Source organism: Lactuca saligna, chromosome 2, assembly GCF_052625555.1.
Source record: "Lactuca saligna cultivar CGN05327 chromosome 2, ASM5262555v1, whole genome shotgun sequence".
NCBI lineage: Eukaryota > Viridiplantae > Streptophyta > Magnoliopsida > Asterales > Asteraceae > Lactuca > Lactuca saligna.
This window is the reverse complement of record NC_136418.1, coordinates 153,060,339-153,079,982: the sequence shown is the minus strand read 5'-3', so window position 1 is coordinate 153,079,982 and position 19,644 is coordinate 153,060,339. Positions and strand designations below refer to the sequence as shown.

Here is a 19,644-nt window from a genome sequence, read left to right as displayed (position 1 = left end):
TTCCGAAATGATAGGCAGTTTTGTAAAAATCACCATAAATTGTAAAAAAATTGTATGGAGATGTTTAAGTAGTCATTTTAAAGATATGAACCTAAAATATTTTCACCTAATACAGTTTTGAAAACTAAAATGTTTAAGTTGACCAAAATAGTCCGTGAATGGAGTTAAACTTTTATGATGAAAGTTGTTGGGTGAGTTTAGTTGTGTTCTTGGTGTTTTAACTTGTATTCCGCCGTTAAAACTTAAGAAAAACATGAAAAGATAGGGTTATGAACTCACCTTATGTGTTCTTAGTGGATGTATGTTGAAGAAGAGAAGTGTTCTACTCAAGAACACTAATAAGATGCCTTGAAGATTCGAAGATCTAACATGAATGTGATGATGTTTGTGTAAGATATCCATGATTTGAGAAGAAAGAAGTGGAATAATCATGTGGAGGGTGATAGTATTTACCATAAGTAGAAGAAAAGCTTAGAAGAAGGCTCTTGAATCACGAATTTTAGTGAGAGAATTGAGAGAGAAAATGGGTTTAATCTTTGGTGGAAGAATAAGAAAATGAGAGAGTGTTAGGAGAGAGGATAGATTTCAGCCTTAGACAAAGAACGGGGTTGGGAAATGATGGGAAAAGGACGATGAATGACTAGGTATGGTGAGGGGGTGTGGGTGGTTACTTGTGTCATAAACTAAAGTGAAGTCAACATTCCACCTCAAGTACTTCACCCACTTTTCTTGGATAAGATTTACACAAAAAACGGGGGAAATAATGAAATACGGGGCTTTAAATGTTAAAATATAATTTTGGGTGAAAATACCGTGTTAAAATAATTAAAAATGGACCTAAAATGCAAAACTAGTCGAAAACCGGGTGAATTTGGCCGACCTGCGAGACCTCTCGGTTCTGGGTCGAGGTTCGGTCCCTAATGCTGCTGGGCCCGAAGGCGAAATGGAGCGAAGGTGGAAGGAGCAAAGGCAACGGGTTCGGTCCGAAGGGGAGGGTTTGGGTTCAGCTCGCAGACAGCTTCGGGTTCGGCTCTTAGTACTTCGGTTCTTAGCAGGTTCGGTCCCTATAGGGGACCTTCGGCTCTAAGAGGGTTCACCCATTAAAGAGGGGTTTCGGGTCCTTAAGGCTATTTTACCCGTTTTTACCCCGTTTCAAGCGGTTTTTGACCCGGTTAAGGTTCGGGATGACCCGAAAGACTATAAAAAGTTACAGAAACTTTTGAGAGAGTTTTGGAAGAGATTTGGGAGAGATTTCACATACTTGGAGAGATTTCTCATACTTAGAGAGATTTAGGAGAGATTTCACATACTTAGAGAGATTTCTCATACTAATAGAGATTTGGGAGAGATTTCACACACTTAGAGAGATTTCTCATACTTAGAGAGATTTGGGAGAGATTTCACATACTTGGAGAGATTTGGGAGAGATTTTAAATAGAGTGAAAGAGATTGGGAGAGGCTTCTTTTGTGACCTTTTTGAGTGCTTGGCTTCGCAACGCAAGGTCCGTAAGCCTCGTTAAGCCATGTTTAAGGACCTTACACACTCCCAATGAGTATGCAACATTGTTTTATCGGTTTGGTTTATTACTTACCACAATTTTAGGTTAAGGAAGTCTAGATATACGAACTTTTCAATTGATGATTTCTCATTAGAATAGCGAGTTGTGTAGTAATTACCTACGTAAGCCCTAGTACACAAGGGTTAATTGAGTCGACCGGTTTGACTTGTTGACTTTAGTTGACTTTGACTTGACCGGAAATTGACAGTTGTCACATATAGATTCTTCTTTCAGACCTATACATTAAAAGAGAAGGAAGTTCATACTTGAAATGAATCAAATCATACAAGAGGACGTTGAAAAAAATCTTAAGACATGAATGATTAAAGAAGTCAAATTCCCAAGGTGGTTAGCCAACGTGGTGGTAGTACAAAAGAAGAATGTCAAATGGAAGGTATGTGTGGACTATACAGATCTTAATAAGGCTTACCCTAAGGATCATTTCCCTTTGCCACACATCGACTCTATGGTAGATGCCACAGTAGGCCATGGATTAATGAAATTCATGGATGCCTCAACCAAGTTACACCAAATACAAATGTAACCATCTGATCAAGAAGATATTGCTTTCATAACCCCTACATGTATATATTGTTATATCGATATGCCCTTTGGTTTAAAAAATACAGGTGCATCATATCAAAGATTAGTAAATCGTATGTTCAAAGATAAAATGGAGGACACCATGAAAGTATACATTGATGATATGGTGGTCAAATCCAAAAAAATGAAGATCACCTTAGGGATCTTGAAGAAGCTTTCAACATATTGGATGAATACAACATGAAGCTAAACCCATCCAAGTGCCACTTTGGAATGAAGGCATGCAAGTTCCTAGGTTACATGGTCACTAAGAGATGAATATAAGCAAGTCTGGAGCAGATCAAAGCCATAGTCAATCTAAAATATCCAACTTCAATTAAGGATATCCAAAGATTGACAGGAAGAGTGGCAACTTTGAATAGATTCATCTCAAGATCTTCAGAGAGGTGCAAACATTTTCTATAATATCTTAAAGAAAAAAAGTTTGAATGGACTGAAGGACACGAAGACGCCTTCCAATAACTCAAAAAATATTTAAGTTCAACACCCCTGTTGGTGAAACCACTAGATAGGGAACCACTCCTCTTATATCTTTCAATTTCATCCAATGTCGCTTGTGCAATCCTAACCAAGGATCTTGATGAAGATCAACATCCTATTTATTATTTAACTAAAAGTCATTTGAATCCTAAAACTAGGTACTCTCACCTTGAAAAAATAATATTGGCACTTGTTACAACTTTTACCAAACTAAGACATTGTTTTGAAACTCATACTATACACGTCAAAACTAACTATCCTATTAAGAATGTCATGAGAAAACAAAAAATAACAGGTAGAATGGCTAAGTGGTCGGTGAAGCTCATAACATATGACATTAGATACAAACCAACACATATGATTTTGCGCCGCTAGCTCTTTATGAATGTCAAATCTATTTTTTTTTAAAACAATATCTATGTATCTAAAAAATATAAATACACGACTCGTTAGACTATGTGTAAAAGTTCTACCACCTATTCTTCAAGAGCACTTTAGTAAAGGGAAGGAAAGAACAATCATTTTTAAAACATTTCTTTTTATCTTAATGGATCCGCGGACACACATCAGATCCAACTCGACCCGAATCGGCCGACAGTAAGTAGTACTCAGTATTCCGTAGTTTCACCAGTGACCAGTCAGAGATCATCGGAGCAATCTCTGTTCTTCCAATCCAGAAACGTGTAAAGGTAATATCTATGATCTAACTGCATTGCCGTCGGGTCTTGTTCATATCTTCAGATTTAACTTCATTATTCCTTTCAATTTTCTATTCGAGAGAATTTAGGATGTCTCCTTTTTAATCTACAGATTTAGTTGTTCACAAGTAAGATATGGATTCATCAACTGCGTTATACAATCAGCTTAAGGTATGCATTCGCCTCTTCTTTTCCACGAATATAATACACTTGGTGTGTTGCAATATGCAAAATTATGCAATATCCTCCGTTTTCTCACTCACAATTACTCGGTATCATGTAGAAGTTTTTTGTGCGAGAACGAGTCACCCGTCACTTATGATAAATTGATTCCTTTTGTTGCACAATTCGAGATGACAATTTGAATTGACTGTATTCAGCGTTTACCCCTAATTATTGAGAGTGGTATTTAACTATTTATTGTACATTGTTCTTCAATCTGGTCTGCAACATAGACGAGATCTAACTGGGAAGCCTCGATACCCAAATCAGTAAATGCAAATCACTTTAGTAGTGGGAAGGAAAGAACAATCATTTGGACTAATAGTAAATGTCTTTTATAATGGCCTTTAATGGATTTATCTCACCTTGTTCATTGCTCTGTGTTTGACGTAAGTTTCTTAGCAAGCATTAGGGTTAATGACTCGTTGCTACAACCATTACAGGGAGCACAACCATTCTTTGTGTTAGCTGGTCCCAATGTGATTGAATCTGAAGAACATATTTTACATATGGCCAAACAAATCAAGGCTATCACTTCAAAGTATGTTCTTTAATCTTTTATCTGTAATCTGTATATAAGCATTTACGTTTGAGTTTGACAGATATAATACAGATCATTTTTTTTTCCAGACTTGGATTGCCATTAGTTTTTAAGTCAAGCTTTGACAAAGCTAACAGAACCTCATCAAAGTCTTTTCGTGGGCCTGGATTAGCTGAGGGATTAAAGGTAATGTACTCCATTCCACTAATTTCACAATTTAAAAACTGTGTTATTATATTAATAAGATAAGGTCAAAATCTTGTTAAACTGTGTTCATTTGTGTTGCTACAGATCCTTGAAAAGGTCAAAGTCACATATGACTTGCCCATAGTGACTGATGTACATGAATCTAGCCAGGTAATCACATGTAATCAACCAATCAGAATTCAGAACATACTTTAAGAATGTCAAAAGCAGATACATAACTTTATATAGCTATATTGATTATTGAATTTTATCAGTGTGAAGCCGTTGCCAGGGTTGCAGATATAATTCAAATTCCAGCATTTTTATGTCGACAGGTAATATTAATTATTAAATATTAATCCATCTCAATTGTTTCTATAAACTAATACATTTTATCTTTTTTTTTTTTGTCTGGTAGACTGATCTCCTAGTTGCAGCTGCTAAGACTGGCAAAATTGTAAATATTAAGAAAGGCCAGTTTTGTGCTTCCTCTGTAAGTTTGTGTCATGCTTAGTCAACTTCATTGACCAAATGGTCAATGATAAATTTCTGATGCGTTGACTTTTCAGGTGATGACCAACTCATCAGAAAAAGTCAGATTGGCTGGAAATCAAAATGTTATGGTTTGTGAGAGAGGAACCATGTTTGGTTACAGTAAGTCTCAGTCTTACTTTTTTTTTTTTTTTTTTTAATTATTATTATTATAGTTTTTTTGACTTTACAATTAACAATCTTTTGTAGATGATTTAATCGTTGATCCACGCAACTTTGAGTGGCTTCGAGAAGCTAATTGTCCTGTAGTAAGTGCATAACAATAACATTGATACAACATAAATTTGATATTATAATATTTGTACTAAAGTACAATGTTAATTTTATATACTTTCAGGTAGCGGATGTGACACATGCGTTGCAACAACCTGCTGGGAAAAAGCTGGAAGGTGGTGGTGTTGCAAGTGGAGGTCTCCGGGAACTAATACCCTGTGTTGCAAGGACAGCTGTCGCTGTGGGAGTGGATGGGCTTTTTATGGAGGTATGAAATAAGAATACGGTTTTTAAATAGCATTTGAGGTCTGTAGTTTACGGGTTTCTAAGGGCATATTTGTAAAATCAGGTGCATGATGACCCGCTTAATGCTCCGGTTGATGGTCCAACACAATGGGTAAATTTCACGACGTTAAAAAATAGTTTTGTTTTATTTATTTAATCATGTTTCTTGATTTGGTGTTTTGGTCTTGTGAATAGCCTCTGCGACATTTGGAGGAGCTTCTAGAAGAGCTTGTGGCAATTGCTGTAAGTTTTAACCACATTTGGATTCGTTTTAGATCACTATGTTTATTTGAGTTTTATTTTGACTTTTTTTTTTTTTTTTTTTTTTTTTTGATATTTGATAAAAGAGGGTTACCAAAGGGAAGCACAAGTATGATATTGACCTTACTCCATATCGTGAGTAAGAAGTTGTGGAGGCTGGTTTGCCACGTGTGTAATTGATAATAAACACACTCATGCTCGAAGATTTATGATTTATGATAATGCTGTTATTTCTGCTGTATTTGTGCCAAGGGTTGTGTAAAATTTGAGCCTCTGTATTGTAAGCATGACTGTTCCTTACATTATTTTAGCTACAAAAGTGAAAGCAACGCACTTGATTTGTGTAGGAATGTTAAAAAAAACTTGGAGAACAAAAAAATGAAAGTACTTATTTGCTTAATACAAATGAGTACTCTCCACCACATTTTTGAGTGTGTTGACACCCGTATACATTCCAGTTACACTAAAAGTATTAACATGTATTTATGTGATTTGAGGATTATTATTGGTTAAGTTTGGTTATAATCTAATGAGATAGATATATATAACACGTGATAATGGATGAAATAAGTGCAATATCAGATAAGGTGGAAATAACAGAGGCCTGCAATGAGTAACAGCTTGGCAACTTTGGTAACAACGAAATCAATGACTCTTCGGTCTTTCTGATTTATACCAACACCCTTTGCTTTTACTGCCCATCGTGTGGAGTGGCTGAATTATGTCTCAACTCACGTGGCCTCCGGTGGATGTTTTGAGTGCCATTGGGTGTTGATGATAAAAGGGATAATGACTTATATGGGTAATCATGTTACAAAATCGTTCAAAAAATAACATTCAAGTTTGGTGTGTCCAAAAAACACCATCAAAGTAAAGAATTTGTACAAAAAATACCAACGAACATTATTTGTTCAAATTTAACCTTGTGTAACCGGCAATTACCGGTAAAAAATAAATAAAGGAAAAACAAACAAGAGGAAATGACTCAAAGAGGTAACTATGTTTCAAAATCGTTCAAAAAACACCATCCAAGTTTGGTATGTTCAAAAAACACCATCCAAGTAAACTTTTTGTACAAAAAACACCAACAAACTATATGTTTTGTTCAAATATTACCGACTGGTAACTGGCTCTTACATGTTAAATGATGACTTGGCTTAACTATAATGACATGGCATAATAATTATTAACAAAACAATAAATGATATATTCCTCCTTTAAAACTCAATTTAGGGTTTCTTCATGGACGAATGACTTCTTCTTCTCCTATGATTGCTCTTCTTCTTCTAAAGTGATGATCTCGAACTCAAGTCCAAAACCCTAATTCTTGACTTAAGGCAAAAATGGCTCCTTTACCCCTCCCTCCCCATAACACTCAAATCCATAAAAAGCCCCAAAAGGCATACAAGCCCAACTATAAGGCCTCTAAGGCCCAGTATGGCCCAAGAACCCCTAACATGGCCTTAAGCCCAAAAAATGACCTGCAACAATTAGGTGGACCTAAGGCCCAACTTAAACAAGTCCATACGTACACCCAACATATGCTGAAGCCTCTCCGATCCGGATTTCAAGCCAGTGTGCATGACGTACTCCTAGCGTACCCCCAACATACTCAGCTAGGGTCAAGAACCACCAATCTTCCTAAGGCCATAACTTATTCATTCCAAGTCTGATTTCGTCATTCTTTAGACCCTCAATATGGTTATCTGATGCCTAAATTAGCTCCCGTGGGTATAAAGAATGATGAAATCGGACTTAGAATGAATAAGTTATGGTCTTTAGAAGATTAGCACTACGCTAGGAGTACACCGGGCGCACTAGTTTGACATCCAAATTGTAGAGGCTTCAACATATGTTAGGCGTATGCATAGACTTGTTTAAGTTAGGCCTCAGGCCCACCTAATTGTAGCAAGTCATTTTTTAGGCTTAAGGTCATGTTGGGGGTTCTTGGGCTATATTGGGCCTTAGAGGCCTTATAGTTGGGCTTGGATGACTTTTAGGGCTTTTATGAGTTTGGGCCTTAGGGGGATAGAGGCCCATTAATGCAGGGGTAAAGGAGTCCATTTTGTCTTAAGTCAAGAATTAGGGTTTTGGACTTGAGTTCGAGATCATCACTTTAGACGAAGAAGAGCAATCATAGGAGAAGAAGAAGTTATTCGTTCATGAAGAAACTCTAAATCAAGTTTTAAAGGAGGAATATATCATTTATAATAATTATTATACCATGTCATAATAGTTAAGCCAAATCATCATTTAACATGTAAGAGCCAGTTACCGGTGGGTAATATTTGAACAAAGCATATAGTTTGTTGGTGTTTTTTGTACAAAAAGTTTACTTGGATGGTGTTTTTTGAGCATACCAAACTTGAATGGTGTTTTTTAAAAGATTTTGAAACATAGTTACCTCTTTGAGTCATTTCCTCATGATAAAACAATAGTTTATTATCTTGTCATGTAAGTTTCGAGTGATAAATTTCATAAAAGGATAAAAAAAAGGCTATAACTATCCCGACCCCCTTCCTACTTATTAATACCCCTAATAATTACTTCTTAATAAGGGAGAATTTCATATATGCCCTTCTTAAACCTCAAAATATCATATTTTCCCTGCTTAATTTGTTAATATCATATTTATCCTTCATAAACCTTCAAAATATCATATTTGCCCAAATCTTTTTTTATAATGTTTTTAATATTTTATAATCATTTTTTATAACTTAAAATTACTATAATAATTAAAAATTTTTAGCGATATTATCCTTACGTCTATGATAATGGAATGTGAACTTCTAAATTGTTGGAATGTCGTCCTCTTAACAAACAAAAATATTCATCTTCAACCTTATCTATGGAATGTATATTTTGATTGTTTAGTTTTTTTTTGTTGATTATGTTGTAGATGAAGAATATTTTAGATATTATCATTGATATTTTGATGTTTTAAAAGTGCATATACGATATTTTGATATTTAAGAAGGGTATATATGATATTATGATGTTTAAAAAGGACATATATGATATTTTGAAATTTTATGAAGGGTAAATATGATATTTAGAAATTTTATAAAGGGTAAATATGATATTTAGAAATTAAGTTGGGTAAATATGATATTTTGATGTTTAAGAAGAGCATATATGAAATTCTCCCTTTTAATAATTAAGCTATAATTATGTATTTTTTATTAATTATTATTACTTTTAAAAATAAAATTTTAGGGTATAAAAACTTGCTGTCTTTTGAACCCTAACAAATGTATTTAGCCACCACAAGAACAAATCCGAATCCGTCGACTTCCGGTGGCTTCAGGAGAATCTGTTGACTTTCTGGTGGCTTCAAGAGATTTCTGGCAAGTTTCTTTGAGCTTCTCTTCCTCTCGTTCTTTGTCCCACAGTGATGGCAGTGGACCAAGCAATTTCTGGTGGCTTCAAAAGATTTTTGACGACTTTTCGGTGGCTTCAAGAGAATCCGTCGACTTTCCGGTGGCTTCAAGAGATTTCCGCCGACCTCAAGCGATTTTCCGGCGAGAGAGGCAACAATTCTGCCGACTTCAGGTGATCTCGGTGACGTTTCAAACTCTTTCCGGCGATGTTTCACGTTTCAGACGACAATTTTTGGCGAGGTTTTATATTTCAGGTGGTTTCCAGTGATGAGAGCTATGCGAATATCTCTTTCTCAGTCTATCTATGTCTCTTTCCTCTATTCTCGGTAGCTATTTTTTTTTTATCGTTCCCTTTCTCCGGCGACTGAAGCACCGTTAGTGTTGGCCGACGGTGGTTAAAGTTAATTGTTCCGGGAAGTCATTACATTTTATCAGATTTGTTTATTGTTTGATAATATTCCTTAATCATTCTTATTTTACTTGTTGTTTATACATGTATTGTGTATTATTGTTTGATTAAGTGGAATAATGATCTTTAATTTACTATGTAATTGTTGGTTGCAGGTTATACGTTGAACATATTTTCAAAGATAAAATCTAGTGTTCAATGGAAAAAGCTGAAATTATAAATTGCACCGTCTTTTATGTATCAATAATGTTTATTGGTTAATAACTCTGAATTTAAAAAGCTGTAAATAAAAAAAGTCAACCACCTAAAAACTAATAATTACACCGGTATGAAGATAAAACAAAGGGTAGGAATAACAGCACCCTAAAAAAAATCTCTTAATCATTATTTAAAATGCAAGGATTTTTATTTTTACTAAAAGCATCTTAAACCTATGTTATCACTTAGAGTTGTTTGACTCATTATTCCATTAAGTTCAAAAAAAAAACTTGTATTGGAGCATTTTTTTTCTATAGCTTGTTACTATAGATTTATTTTTATTTAACACTTAATATCATTGGACTACAAAACTTTTTTTTAATGGTTAATATACTTTCATATTTTGTACATCTAACCCTTCTATTTTAATCATATTTTATGTTATCTTTTAGTTATAATTTAATAATATTTATTTTTTACTAATGAATTGTTTCTATTTAATATTCAATGAATTTTACTTATAAAATATAAATTTAATCACAATTATATAATATTTTCAATATTTTCATTTTATTTTTACAACTATATTTATTTTTCTATTTTAGGTATATGAATAAGGACAAGTTAGGGTAACTAACAAGGAGGTCTTTAATTTAACAACTAACTAGGAGGTTATGGGTTCAATCTCAGACATAGAAGATATTTATATTATTTGCCGTTTAAAAAAAATGTATATAAATAAGGTTCTACATAATTATATTTATTTATACCTTTTTTATTAAAATATGATTTTTGTTTTTAAATAAATGAAAACGAATTAATTAACAACAATTTTAATAATCCTTTGTGCATTCATTTGACAAACAAACTAGGATAGAGACCTTTTAGAGGGGTATGATTAACACATAAAGTCATAAATAAAGCCATTGAAAATGGAGCCAAGCGAACCCCTGGCCAGTGACCCCTTTTCTTCTTTAATCTTCCCAAATCCCAGCCCAACGGAAAGCTCGCCACCACACATTTAATCAGATCAAGAAGCACTGGTTTTCGATTTCAGTTCCATATTCTTACACCTAACCTCAACCTCACAAACACTCTTAGCTCATAACTTCGTTCTTTGATTTTCGAATTGCCATTTAGCGGGATCACTTGACTCGTTTCAATGGGAGACGGTTTGCCCCTTTCTTCTTCCTCGTCGAATTCAAGTAATCAATTTGGTTTAACTGCTTCTTCAACTTTCCAACATCCCTGAAGTTTTGTTTGTGTTCTTCATCTTCTACTTTAGAAAAGTCTTTGACGCATTTCCTCAAACATCTTGATGGCAAGTATGAGTTCTTTGGCATTTGTGACCGATCACACAGCGATTGATAGCGCTGGTCGTTTAGATTATCATCGTCGACCGAAGATCCCTTTGTTCTCATATTATCGACCAAGAAAACCACTTCTTGATACGGCATTTCTATGTAATAATACTAAAATTGTCGGTGGTCGAGGAATATGTAGGGTCAAAGCAACCGGAGAAAATGGTCCCGGTGGGGATGCAACCGGTGATACGGATGAGGCGCTTCAAGTTGTAATTGAGAAATCGAAAAAGCTTTTGGCCAAGCAGAGAGACCTTCTTCAACAGGTATATCCTTTTGATGCAAATTTGAAAATTGTTTTTGTGTCTTACTAGTGTAGTAATCATTCACAACCAAATTGGAAACTGCTGCTAATCTCTTATCCACTGAAAACTCTTATCTTTCTTTGTTAATGCAGATTGCTGAACGAAGGGAAATAATTGCATCAATAAGTAATACTACCAAAATAAAATCTGAGAAAGAAGAAATTTCATCTGAAGACGAGGAGGAAAAATCCTTTCTGGAACTGGATTCTAATATTTCTGATGACATCTACACACTTCAAAATCCATCTACCAGCAAAATTTATGAAATAGATACATCAAAATCCGGAATCAGATCCTTTCAAGATGAAGATTTCAGGAACAAGCTTCATGACACAAATTCAGAGAAAGCGACAACAAATACAAAAGAGTTGCCACCATTTGTTTCTGATATCTCACCCACATTAAAAAAATTCGAAAATACCAATGAATCAACATTACACCATGTAAAAGAACATGTGCCAGATGCTCCCATGGGTGACAATTCAAAATCCCCTCCTTTAGCAGGTCCAAATGTAATGAATATCATATTAGTCGCTGCAGAATGTGCTCCTTGGTCTAAAACAGGTAATACATCAAATCAATGTCCTTTTTCATTTTTTAATCTCATAAACAATTTGTTAAAACTGTTTTTCATAGGTGGTCTTGGAGACGTTGCTGGAGCTTTACCAAAGGCTCTGGCTTATCGTGGGCATAGAGTAATGGTAAGTTCTCTTTCTTCTCTAATCAATAATAAGATTCACCATTTATGTTCATCTGTTAACTTTTCTCATGAACATTTAGGTAGTAGCACCTCGCTATGGAAATTATGCTGATCTTCAAGATACAGGAATTAGGAAGAGGTATTCGGTGAATGGACAGGTAAGGTAAACATGTATTTCAGTATTTCACTCCATACGTTTGCTGCAAATTGGTAATGATAATATGTATATTTTCAGGATATGGAGGTGCATTACTTTCAAACATACATAGATGGTGTGGATTTTGTTTTCATTGAAAGTCACATGTTCAGGAACTTGGGGAGTAATATATATAGTGGAAATCGCACTGTAAGTGCTATACAAGATAATTTTACAGAATTCTCTCAAGTGCGACACTCAATTACGTGTTCCAATTCTCATTTTTGTTGCAGGATATTCTTAGACGCATGGTTTTATTCTGCAAAGCAGCTATCGAGGTATTAATTATGCATAATATATACTCATTAAATTCATGTAATATCGACAATCATGTCACTTACAGGTTCCCTGGCATGTTCCATGTGGTGGGCTCTGCTACGGCGATGGAAACTTGGTATTCATTGCTAACGATTGGCATACTGCACTGTTACCGGTTTACCTCAAAGCATATTATCATGAACATGGATTAATGCAATACGCAAGATCCGTTCTTGTCATTCATAACATCGCTCATCAGGTTAGTAATTAGTAATTAGTTTCATTTCACCTGATTCCCAATTCAGATTCCAATGCTACTCGTTCAACAATGAACATCCTCTTTCTTTCTTAACACCTTCGAGGTGTTCGATAAAATGTCTAAGAGAAACAAAACACGTTTCTTATCAATTTTCAGGGACGTGGGCCTGTAGATGATTTCTCCTACACCGATCTCCCACCGAATTACTTAAATCTTTTCAAAATGTATGATCCAATCGGTGGTGAACACTTCAACATCTTTGCAGCAGGTTTAAAAACCGCATACCAAATCATCACAGTAAGTCACGGATACACATGGGAGCTAAAAACCACCGAAGGAGGTCGCGGCCTCCACAATATAATCAACGAAAACGACTGGAAACTAACCGGAATCGTCAACGGAATCGACAAACAGGAATGGAATCCTGAATCCGACATCCATCTAACTTCCGATAACTACACCAACTACTCCTTAACAACACTCCACACCCACAAGCCGCAATGCAAAGCCGCACTCCAAACCGAACTCGGGCTGCCCGTTCGGGCAGACGTCCCGGTCATCGCGTTCATCGGGAGACTAGACAACCAAAAGGGCGTTGACTTGATAGTAGACGCGATCCCATGGATGGTTGACCAAGATGTACAAGTGGTGATGTTGGGTACGGGTCGACCCGAGCTTGAAAACATGCTAAGGGAAATGGAGGCCCGGTATCGTGACCGGGTCAGGGGTTGGGTCGGGTTTTCAGTCAAGATGGCTCATAGGATAACTGCGGGTGCGGATGTTTTACTAATGCCATCGCGGTTCGAGCCGTGTGGGTTGAACCAGTTGTACGCGATGAGTTATGGGACGGTGCCGGTGGTGCATGGAGTGGGTGGGTTGAAGGATACGGTGCAACAGTTTGACCCGTATAGGGAGACCGGGTTAGGGTGGGTGTTTGACCGGGCGGAGACTGGGTTGTTGATTGAGGCGGTTTGGAATTGTTTGTTGACTTATAGGGAGTATAAGGAGAGTTGGAATGGGATTCAGAGGAGAGGGATGATGCAGGATTTGAGTTGGGGGAATGCTGCGTGTCGATATGAGGAGGTTCTTGTTAAGGCCAAGTATCAATGGTGAAAAAGGGTTAGAGTTTGAGTTTAGTTGTTGTACATTTGCTAGTAAGGTCTTGTTTATATGGTTATACATTTTAACTTGATTAAGACATCGATGATGGAATAAATTTTAACTTTTTAGACTGTAATTGGAATATTTATAGATGTAAACCACAACAATTAGCAAGAGTACAACTTAAGAAGAAAAGGAAACAATATTTTTAGGACTATGTGCACTTAAATGTAGATGATCACAACAAAGTGATTAACTTGATTGTCACGGTGTTCCGACTAATTTGAGATTAACGGATGAAGTTGTGATCGATTTCAAGTTTAATGAATGAAATTTTGAAGCTTAATTTCAAGTTGAATGTATGGGAATATGTTTAGCAAAAATGAAAATTTTCCTAGGTTTAGAAGACTAAAAGTATAATTATAGAATAAAGACCAAAAAAGTGATATCAATTAACACAAAAATTTACCATACGGCTTGAGATTATTTTAATCCTAGTACAAAATTTGCTTTAGAATAATTGTTTTTTCTCTTTTAAGATCTTAACATCTAAACAATGTTAATATATTAAAATCAAGATTTTGACTTTAAACGGTATATGGGTTTAATCAAGTTCTGTATGAGATATAGATGCTATTAGGAATAGGTTAAAGTGGATTAAAGTTGTTCCAAAAAAATACTAATAACAATAATAATAATTACTTAAACAATTTATAATATTTAGATATCTAAAGAAGAACAAGATAAGTAGCTGGAATAGCTCAGTTGGTTAGAGCGTGTGGCTGTTAACCACAAGGTCGGAGGTTCGACCCCTCCTTCTAGCGATTTTTCCTTTTTTTTTCTTGTTGTTATTATATATATATATTTTTAATTTTCTACTTTATCTGCTTTAAGTTTTGCTTTCAATATCGTACTTATTATATATACATTCTTTCTAATATATTATAGTTTTTGTTTTTTGTTATTCATTTAATTATTTTCACTTTATCTGTTTTGAGTTTTTCTTTCAATATGATAATTATTATATATTCTTTCTAATTTATTATAGTTTTTGTACTCTTTTGGCTAAAATTGTAAATCACTAATCATTATTTTTATTAAACAAAAATTAAAACATATATGCATTACCTTGAAACAAGGGAGTATATTAGATGGATCAAGATAAAAATAATATATATATATATATATATATATATATATATATATATATATATATATATATATATATATATATATATATATATATATAATAAAAGAGTAGCACATTTGCCACGTATCAATCAATTAGAGTTTCACATTAATTATTTGTCACTTGTCATTCTAAGGTTTTTCCTCATTAATTAAATTTCCATTAATTTACTCCTCCATTTTACACATATCAAATACGTCAACAAAAAATTTATTTGTAATATTTATTGCCTAATTTATTAAATTATTAATTTTTTTTTATCATTGCTCAATAATTACCTTATAATTTAATTAAAATTATTTTTACATTTCTATTTCGTGGTGCTCACGGGTTATAAACTAATATATATATATATATATATATATATATATATATATAGCTAGTATTTTTTTTCTGTAATTTCATGCATTAGAAACCATCTTTAACTTCCTTAAATCACATTCATTTGAAACCTCATTTTTTAACTAATGCAACTCAAGAGTTTTCTTAATTATGATTTAACACTCAAAAGTTTTATAACTTATATTATATTTAATTAACATTTAATAAAAACTTTACTATAAAAGACCAATCTTTTGGGAAGACATGCATACAAATCATATACAAATTTCAGAAAAAAAAACAAACTTAATGTTTTTGTGTTGGGTTGGAGTCTTATAACCACTTTTGAAAATATGCTATTATATTAGAACTTTTAATTTATAAGTTTGTTATACTAATTCGTTTTTATATTTTTTTTTTGTTTTTTTATTATTGTAATACAGTTATTGTATATTATGGTTTAATCGTTAATATATTGATCATATGTCATATAGGTTGATGTCGAAAATATATAATTAAATATTTTAAATATATATTTTTTGTTTTGTAATTGTATCGTTTCAAAAAGATAATTAATTAAAACTCATACATATGTTATATTTTCAATCTCTTTTCTCTCTTTCTCTCTCTCTCTCTCTCTCTCTCTATATATATATATATATATATATATATATATATATATATATATATATATATATATATACTAGACGAATTTCCGCGCGTTGCGCGGTGCAGGTTAACAATATATTGTTAGAATATAGTTTTCAGACACCTTTTAGTTAATTCGATTAACCAATTTAGGTTCTTTTATTATTACCATATTTAATGTTTTCCTTTTAACTATGTTAAAAAATATATATTGAATTGTTTTAAAACATTATTTGATATTTTACTTTAGGTTTTAAATTTTACACTAAATTTTTAAGCTTATTTGATATATTAATATAGGTTATTTATTTAACTATATATTGAAGTTAACAAATTAAGTATATCATATTAATAAGTCACAAATTCTTCCATTTATAATAATGTTTACAACTAAAAGCATATTTAAGTTAATAAGTTAAGTATATTGTATGAAAATATGAAAAGTTGGGAGTTTTAAATGTGGTGAAAGAAAAAATGTTTCCTTTATAATATCGTATAATATGATGATTATAGTTTTAATTTTTAAGTCATTGTGATATATACAATTATTTGATAATTTTATAAACCGTTTAAAATTGTGTAAATTATATATCAAATGTATGATAATCTATATATAATGGGTAACAAAATGTATGAACAAAAATATGAACTACAACTTTTAGTAACATAAAAATACAAAACATCTATTATAACATTTGTATTAATATATATATATATATATATATATATATATATATATATATATATATATACACACACACACACACACACACAATGAATAATAAAAAATATGAAAAACAAAACACTACAACTTTTAATAACATAAAAACACTAAAACATTTATTATAACATTTATATAAACTTTTCATATTTAAATCACAAATCTCTTCAAATACATTAATGTTTTTAATGAGCAAAACTTTACAACCGGAAAATAAAAAATTATTAGTGATTATTAATATTAATCATATGTTAAAAACTCTTGAGTTGTAACTAATAAATATACATAAATTATAAAACTTTTGAGTTGTAGTGTAAGTTTCAAATGAATACAGTACTTGGAAATATGCATTTATTATTATTATTATTATTATTATTATTATTATTATTATTATTATTATAATCGTCTAAATAATTGGTTTTGATGCATCATTTTAATCCCTTCAATTATTAAACATAAAGATATTTAATTATAAATTTATAACATAGATAGGTGCATATATATGTTAAACAAATCACATATAATATATATTTTCGTAAATGTCATATGTAATTTTTGTCGTAGTAGTATGGATAAATTACTTTCATATGAAGAACATATCATGATAAGTCATCATAATTACATATCAAATGTTAAAAATTATGTTATCTTTTAAATATTGTCTTGTAAATATGTTGTGTAGGATAACCCAACAACAAAATAATAGAAAATAAACATAATCAAAATAGAAAAACTACAATCAAATAAATAATAACATTAAGTGGTTGAATATATAAATAAAAATGTTACATAAATATACATTTAAATCAAAAGAAAAAACTACCATTCATCTACTTTGCTCAAACAAAAAAAACCTATATCCGTTTTCTGAATCTTCTTTCTTTATTGAACACCATTCAACCATAGAAACTTGGTGACAATTCTTCACTAACCTGCAACAACAATGTTTTTCTTGAAAAGAAGAATTATAAAGATATTCCAAGCAAAACATTGATGTTTGGAGAGTCACATTCAAGATTGAGTAATACATACAAATCACATATAAATGCAAATGAGAAATTGAATATAAAGAAATAATAGAAAAGCTTCATTTGTTTTGGTTGAAAGAACAAAAAAAATCATATTACAATTACCATCGATGTGACATAACTCATTTCTTCAAATCATCATATTTGGATCGTGAATGTTTTAACTATATGAAAACTTTTGAATCATAATATCTTCAACCAAATGACGAATTTTTGTAAGAAAAATCTACAAATATAGCTACATATATAATGAAGGTGAAAGAGTGTGGGGGTTTGAAATGCATGAGGTGTTGAACTTATAGAGTGTGTGATTTTCTTGAAATGAGATTATATGTTATTTTCTTGTAAGTATCCTCATCTATTTACTCGATTATTCGTACCTACTTCCTTGCCTAAACTCTAATTTCGGGACGAAATTCTCTCTAACTGGGGGATGATGTGACAACCCAAAATTTTGATTTGTATAAACCCTACAGTCAAGCACTTCATTGAAAGTCAAACTTACTCCTGCTAACTTTTAGCACAGTTTAGAGTCCATTTGAGCATTCTGAGCTATTATACATCAAAGGATTTAGTGAATAAGTGTGTCAGTTGAACTTAGAAACTGTCAAACATACCTTAAGCCCTCAAAAGAGGAGTTTACGGCCAAGACCTTGGAGTTTACGGCCGTAAACCCCAACTATATATATGACACTTAGTCATTTTTACTTCATTTATACCATTCCAAGTCCAAGAAAACGGATTATCTCTCTAGGATCTTGAGAGTTTTGCTTCTAAACTTCAATCTAGTAAGTAAACTTTCCATTTTCAACTTGATATCCTTCCATATCTAGTGAATACACATGATTTCATCCATGAAATCTCTTCTTTTGTTTTGATTATTTATTAGGGTGTTTTATTCTATGAAAGAACACACATGTATTAAAATTATACTATTAATGCAATGGATGATGTTGTTGCTTGTTTACTACTTTGCACTGTTGTGATACTTTACATGACGTCCTCCGCCCCAGAACGTTTCCGCGGTTCTTGATTTTGGGGTGTGACAAATTCCCACTTTCTTGCCTCCGTTTTTGTCTTCCCCCTTTTCTAAATTCTAATTATGTGTTATAGTATTTATAATTTCTAAATTCTCTCTTTGAGTCTCTCTCCATTTGCTTAATTTCTTGTTGTTGGAATTTCACATAGTTAGTGTGAACTGTGATTGATGTCTGATGATTTCACACATTGTTCCTCCAAATTGCTTGTTGTTTGTTTAGAATGAGTTGAGATTGTTATGAACTGGTCCTCCATTTTCTTGTTGGAATTTAGGAATCACGTAATTAGACATTAGTGTGAAGTGTGAACAAATTATTAAATGTTTTTTTTAGAAATTTAAGTTAGTTGGCAGATTTTGAATGAATTGTTCATCTATTTTGACTTTTTATAGATACAATCATAGGAAAGATGAAAACCATTCATTCTAAAGAATGGGTGATGATGAAGAAACACTTAATGAAAAGCAAGAGAGTAAACGTCAAAAAGCTTCAACAAGTGAGCCACAACCGTAAGAACATGGAAATCAACAAGAGAATGACATTTCTGAAGCTACACAATAAAATTCTAATGATGTGGATCTTAAGCAACTAGAAAGAGATCCTGCTAAACGAAAACAAATATGGAATTATCTGGTTAATCTAAGAGAAGAAGTAAGATGAACTTATATGACTTTAGGACCTTTACAAATACATCTTAAAGAGTATCATGCTAAAGGTTCAAAGAAACATCCTCGTAGATTCCAATATTCTTGGTTTTTCATTTTTCCTAATTGGTTAGAATATTCTCCAACAACACACTCATCTCATTTTTTTATTTGTTATATATTTAACGATAAACCAAGTGTGTGTCATGGTTACGATGCATTTACTATTAAAGGATTTGACGATTGGAAAAAAGTTAATGAAGGGAAAAATTGTACATTCTTGAAGCAC

At 32.6% G+C, this 19,644-nt stretch overlaps 2 protein-coding genes and 1 non-coding gene across 3 annotated transcripts; all 3 read left to right on the top strand.

The window, feature by feature from the left end:
* Window positions 1-3,174: 3,174 nt before the first annotated feature.
* Window positions 3,175-6,024, top strand: LOC145032177 (2-dehydro-3-deoxyphosphooctonate aldolase 1). Its single transcript, XM_078980893.1, has 13 exons — window positions 3,175-3,331; window positions 3,453-3,511; window positions 4,006-4,103; window positions 4,193-4,289; window positions 4,395-4,460; window positions 4,565-4,624; window positions 4,708-4,782; window positions 4,859-4,943; window positions 5,031-5,089; window positions 5,179-5,322; window positions 5,404-5,451; window positions 5,535-5,582; window positions 5,687-6,024. The coding sequence occupies exons 2-13, from the start codon at window positions 3,476-3,478 to the stop codon at window positions 5,741-5,743; spliced, it is 873 nt and encodes a 290-aa protein (XP_078837019.1). The 5' UTR covers window positions 3,175-3,331; window positions 3,453-3,475; the 3' UTR covers window positions 5,744-6,024.
* A 4,482-nt stretch (window positions 6,025-10,506) lies between these two features.
* SS2 (starch synthase 2) lies at window positions 10,507-13,903 on the top strand. Its single transcript, XM_078980892.1, has 8 exons — window positions 10,507-11,214; window positions 11,346-11,817; window positions 11,890-11,954; window positions 12,034-12,111; window positions 12,189-12,299; window positions 12,383-12,427; window positions 12,493-12,666; window positions 12,823-13,903. The coding sequence occupies exons 1-8, from the start codon at window positions 10,906-10,908 to the stop codon at window positions 13,777-13,779; spliced, it is 2,211 nt and encodes a 736-aa protein (XP_078837018.1). The 5' UTR covers window positions 10,507-10,905; the 3' UTR covers window positions 13,780-13,903.
* A 614-nt stretch (window positions 13,904-14,517) lies between these two features.
* TRNAN-GUU (transfer RNA asparagine (anticodon GUU)) lies at window positions 14,518-14,591 on the top strand. Its single transcript has one exon. It is a non-coding gene; the product is annotated as a tRNA-Asn (tRNA).
* Window positions 14,592-19,644: the final 5,053 nt, after the last annotated feature.

What these genes read in the sequence shown, in the direction of transcription:
- SS2 (XM_078980892.1), top strand. Translation starts at nt 10,906, where the DNA reads ATGGCAAGTATGAGTTCTTTGGCATTTGTGACCGATCACACAGCGATT. An exon ending in TATATAGTGGAAATCGCACT is followed by an intron (nt 12,300 to 12,382) that starts GTAAGTGCTATA and finishes TTTTTGTTGCAG; the next exon opens with GATATTCTTAGACGCATGGT. An exon ending in TCTGCAAAGCAGCTATCGAG is followed by an intron (nt 12,428 to 12,492) that starts GTATTAATTATG and finishes TGTCACTTACAG; the next exon opens with GTTCCCTGGCATGTTCCATG.
- LOC145032177 (XM_078980893.1), top strand. Translation starts at nt 3,476, where the DNA reads ATGGATTCATCAACTGCGTTATACAATCAGCTTAAG. An exon ending in ATCAAGGCTATCACTTCAAA is followed by an intron (nt 4,104 to 4,192) that starts GTATGTTCTTTA and finishes TTTTTTTTCCAG; the next exon opens with ACTTGGATTGCCATTAGTTT. An exon ending in TGGATGGGCTTTTTATGGAG is followed by an intron (nt 5,323 to 5,403) that starts GTATGAAATAAG and finishes TTGTAAAATCAG; the next exon opens with GTGCATGATGACCCGCTTAA.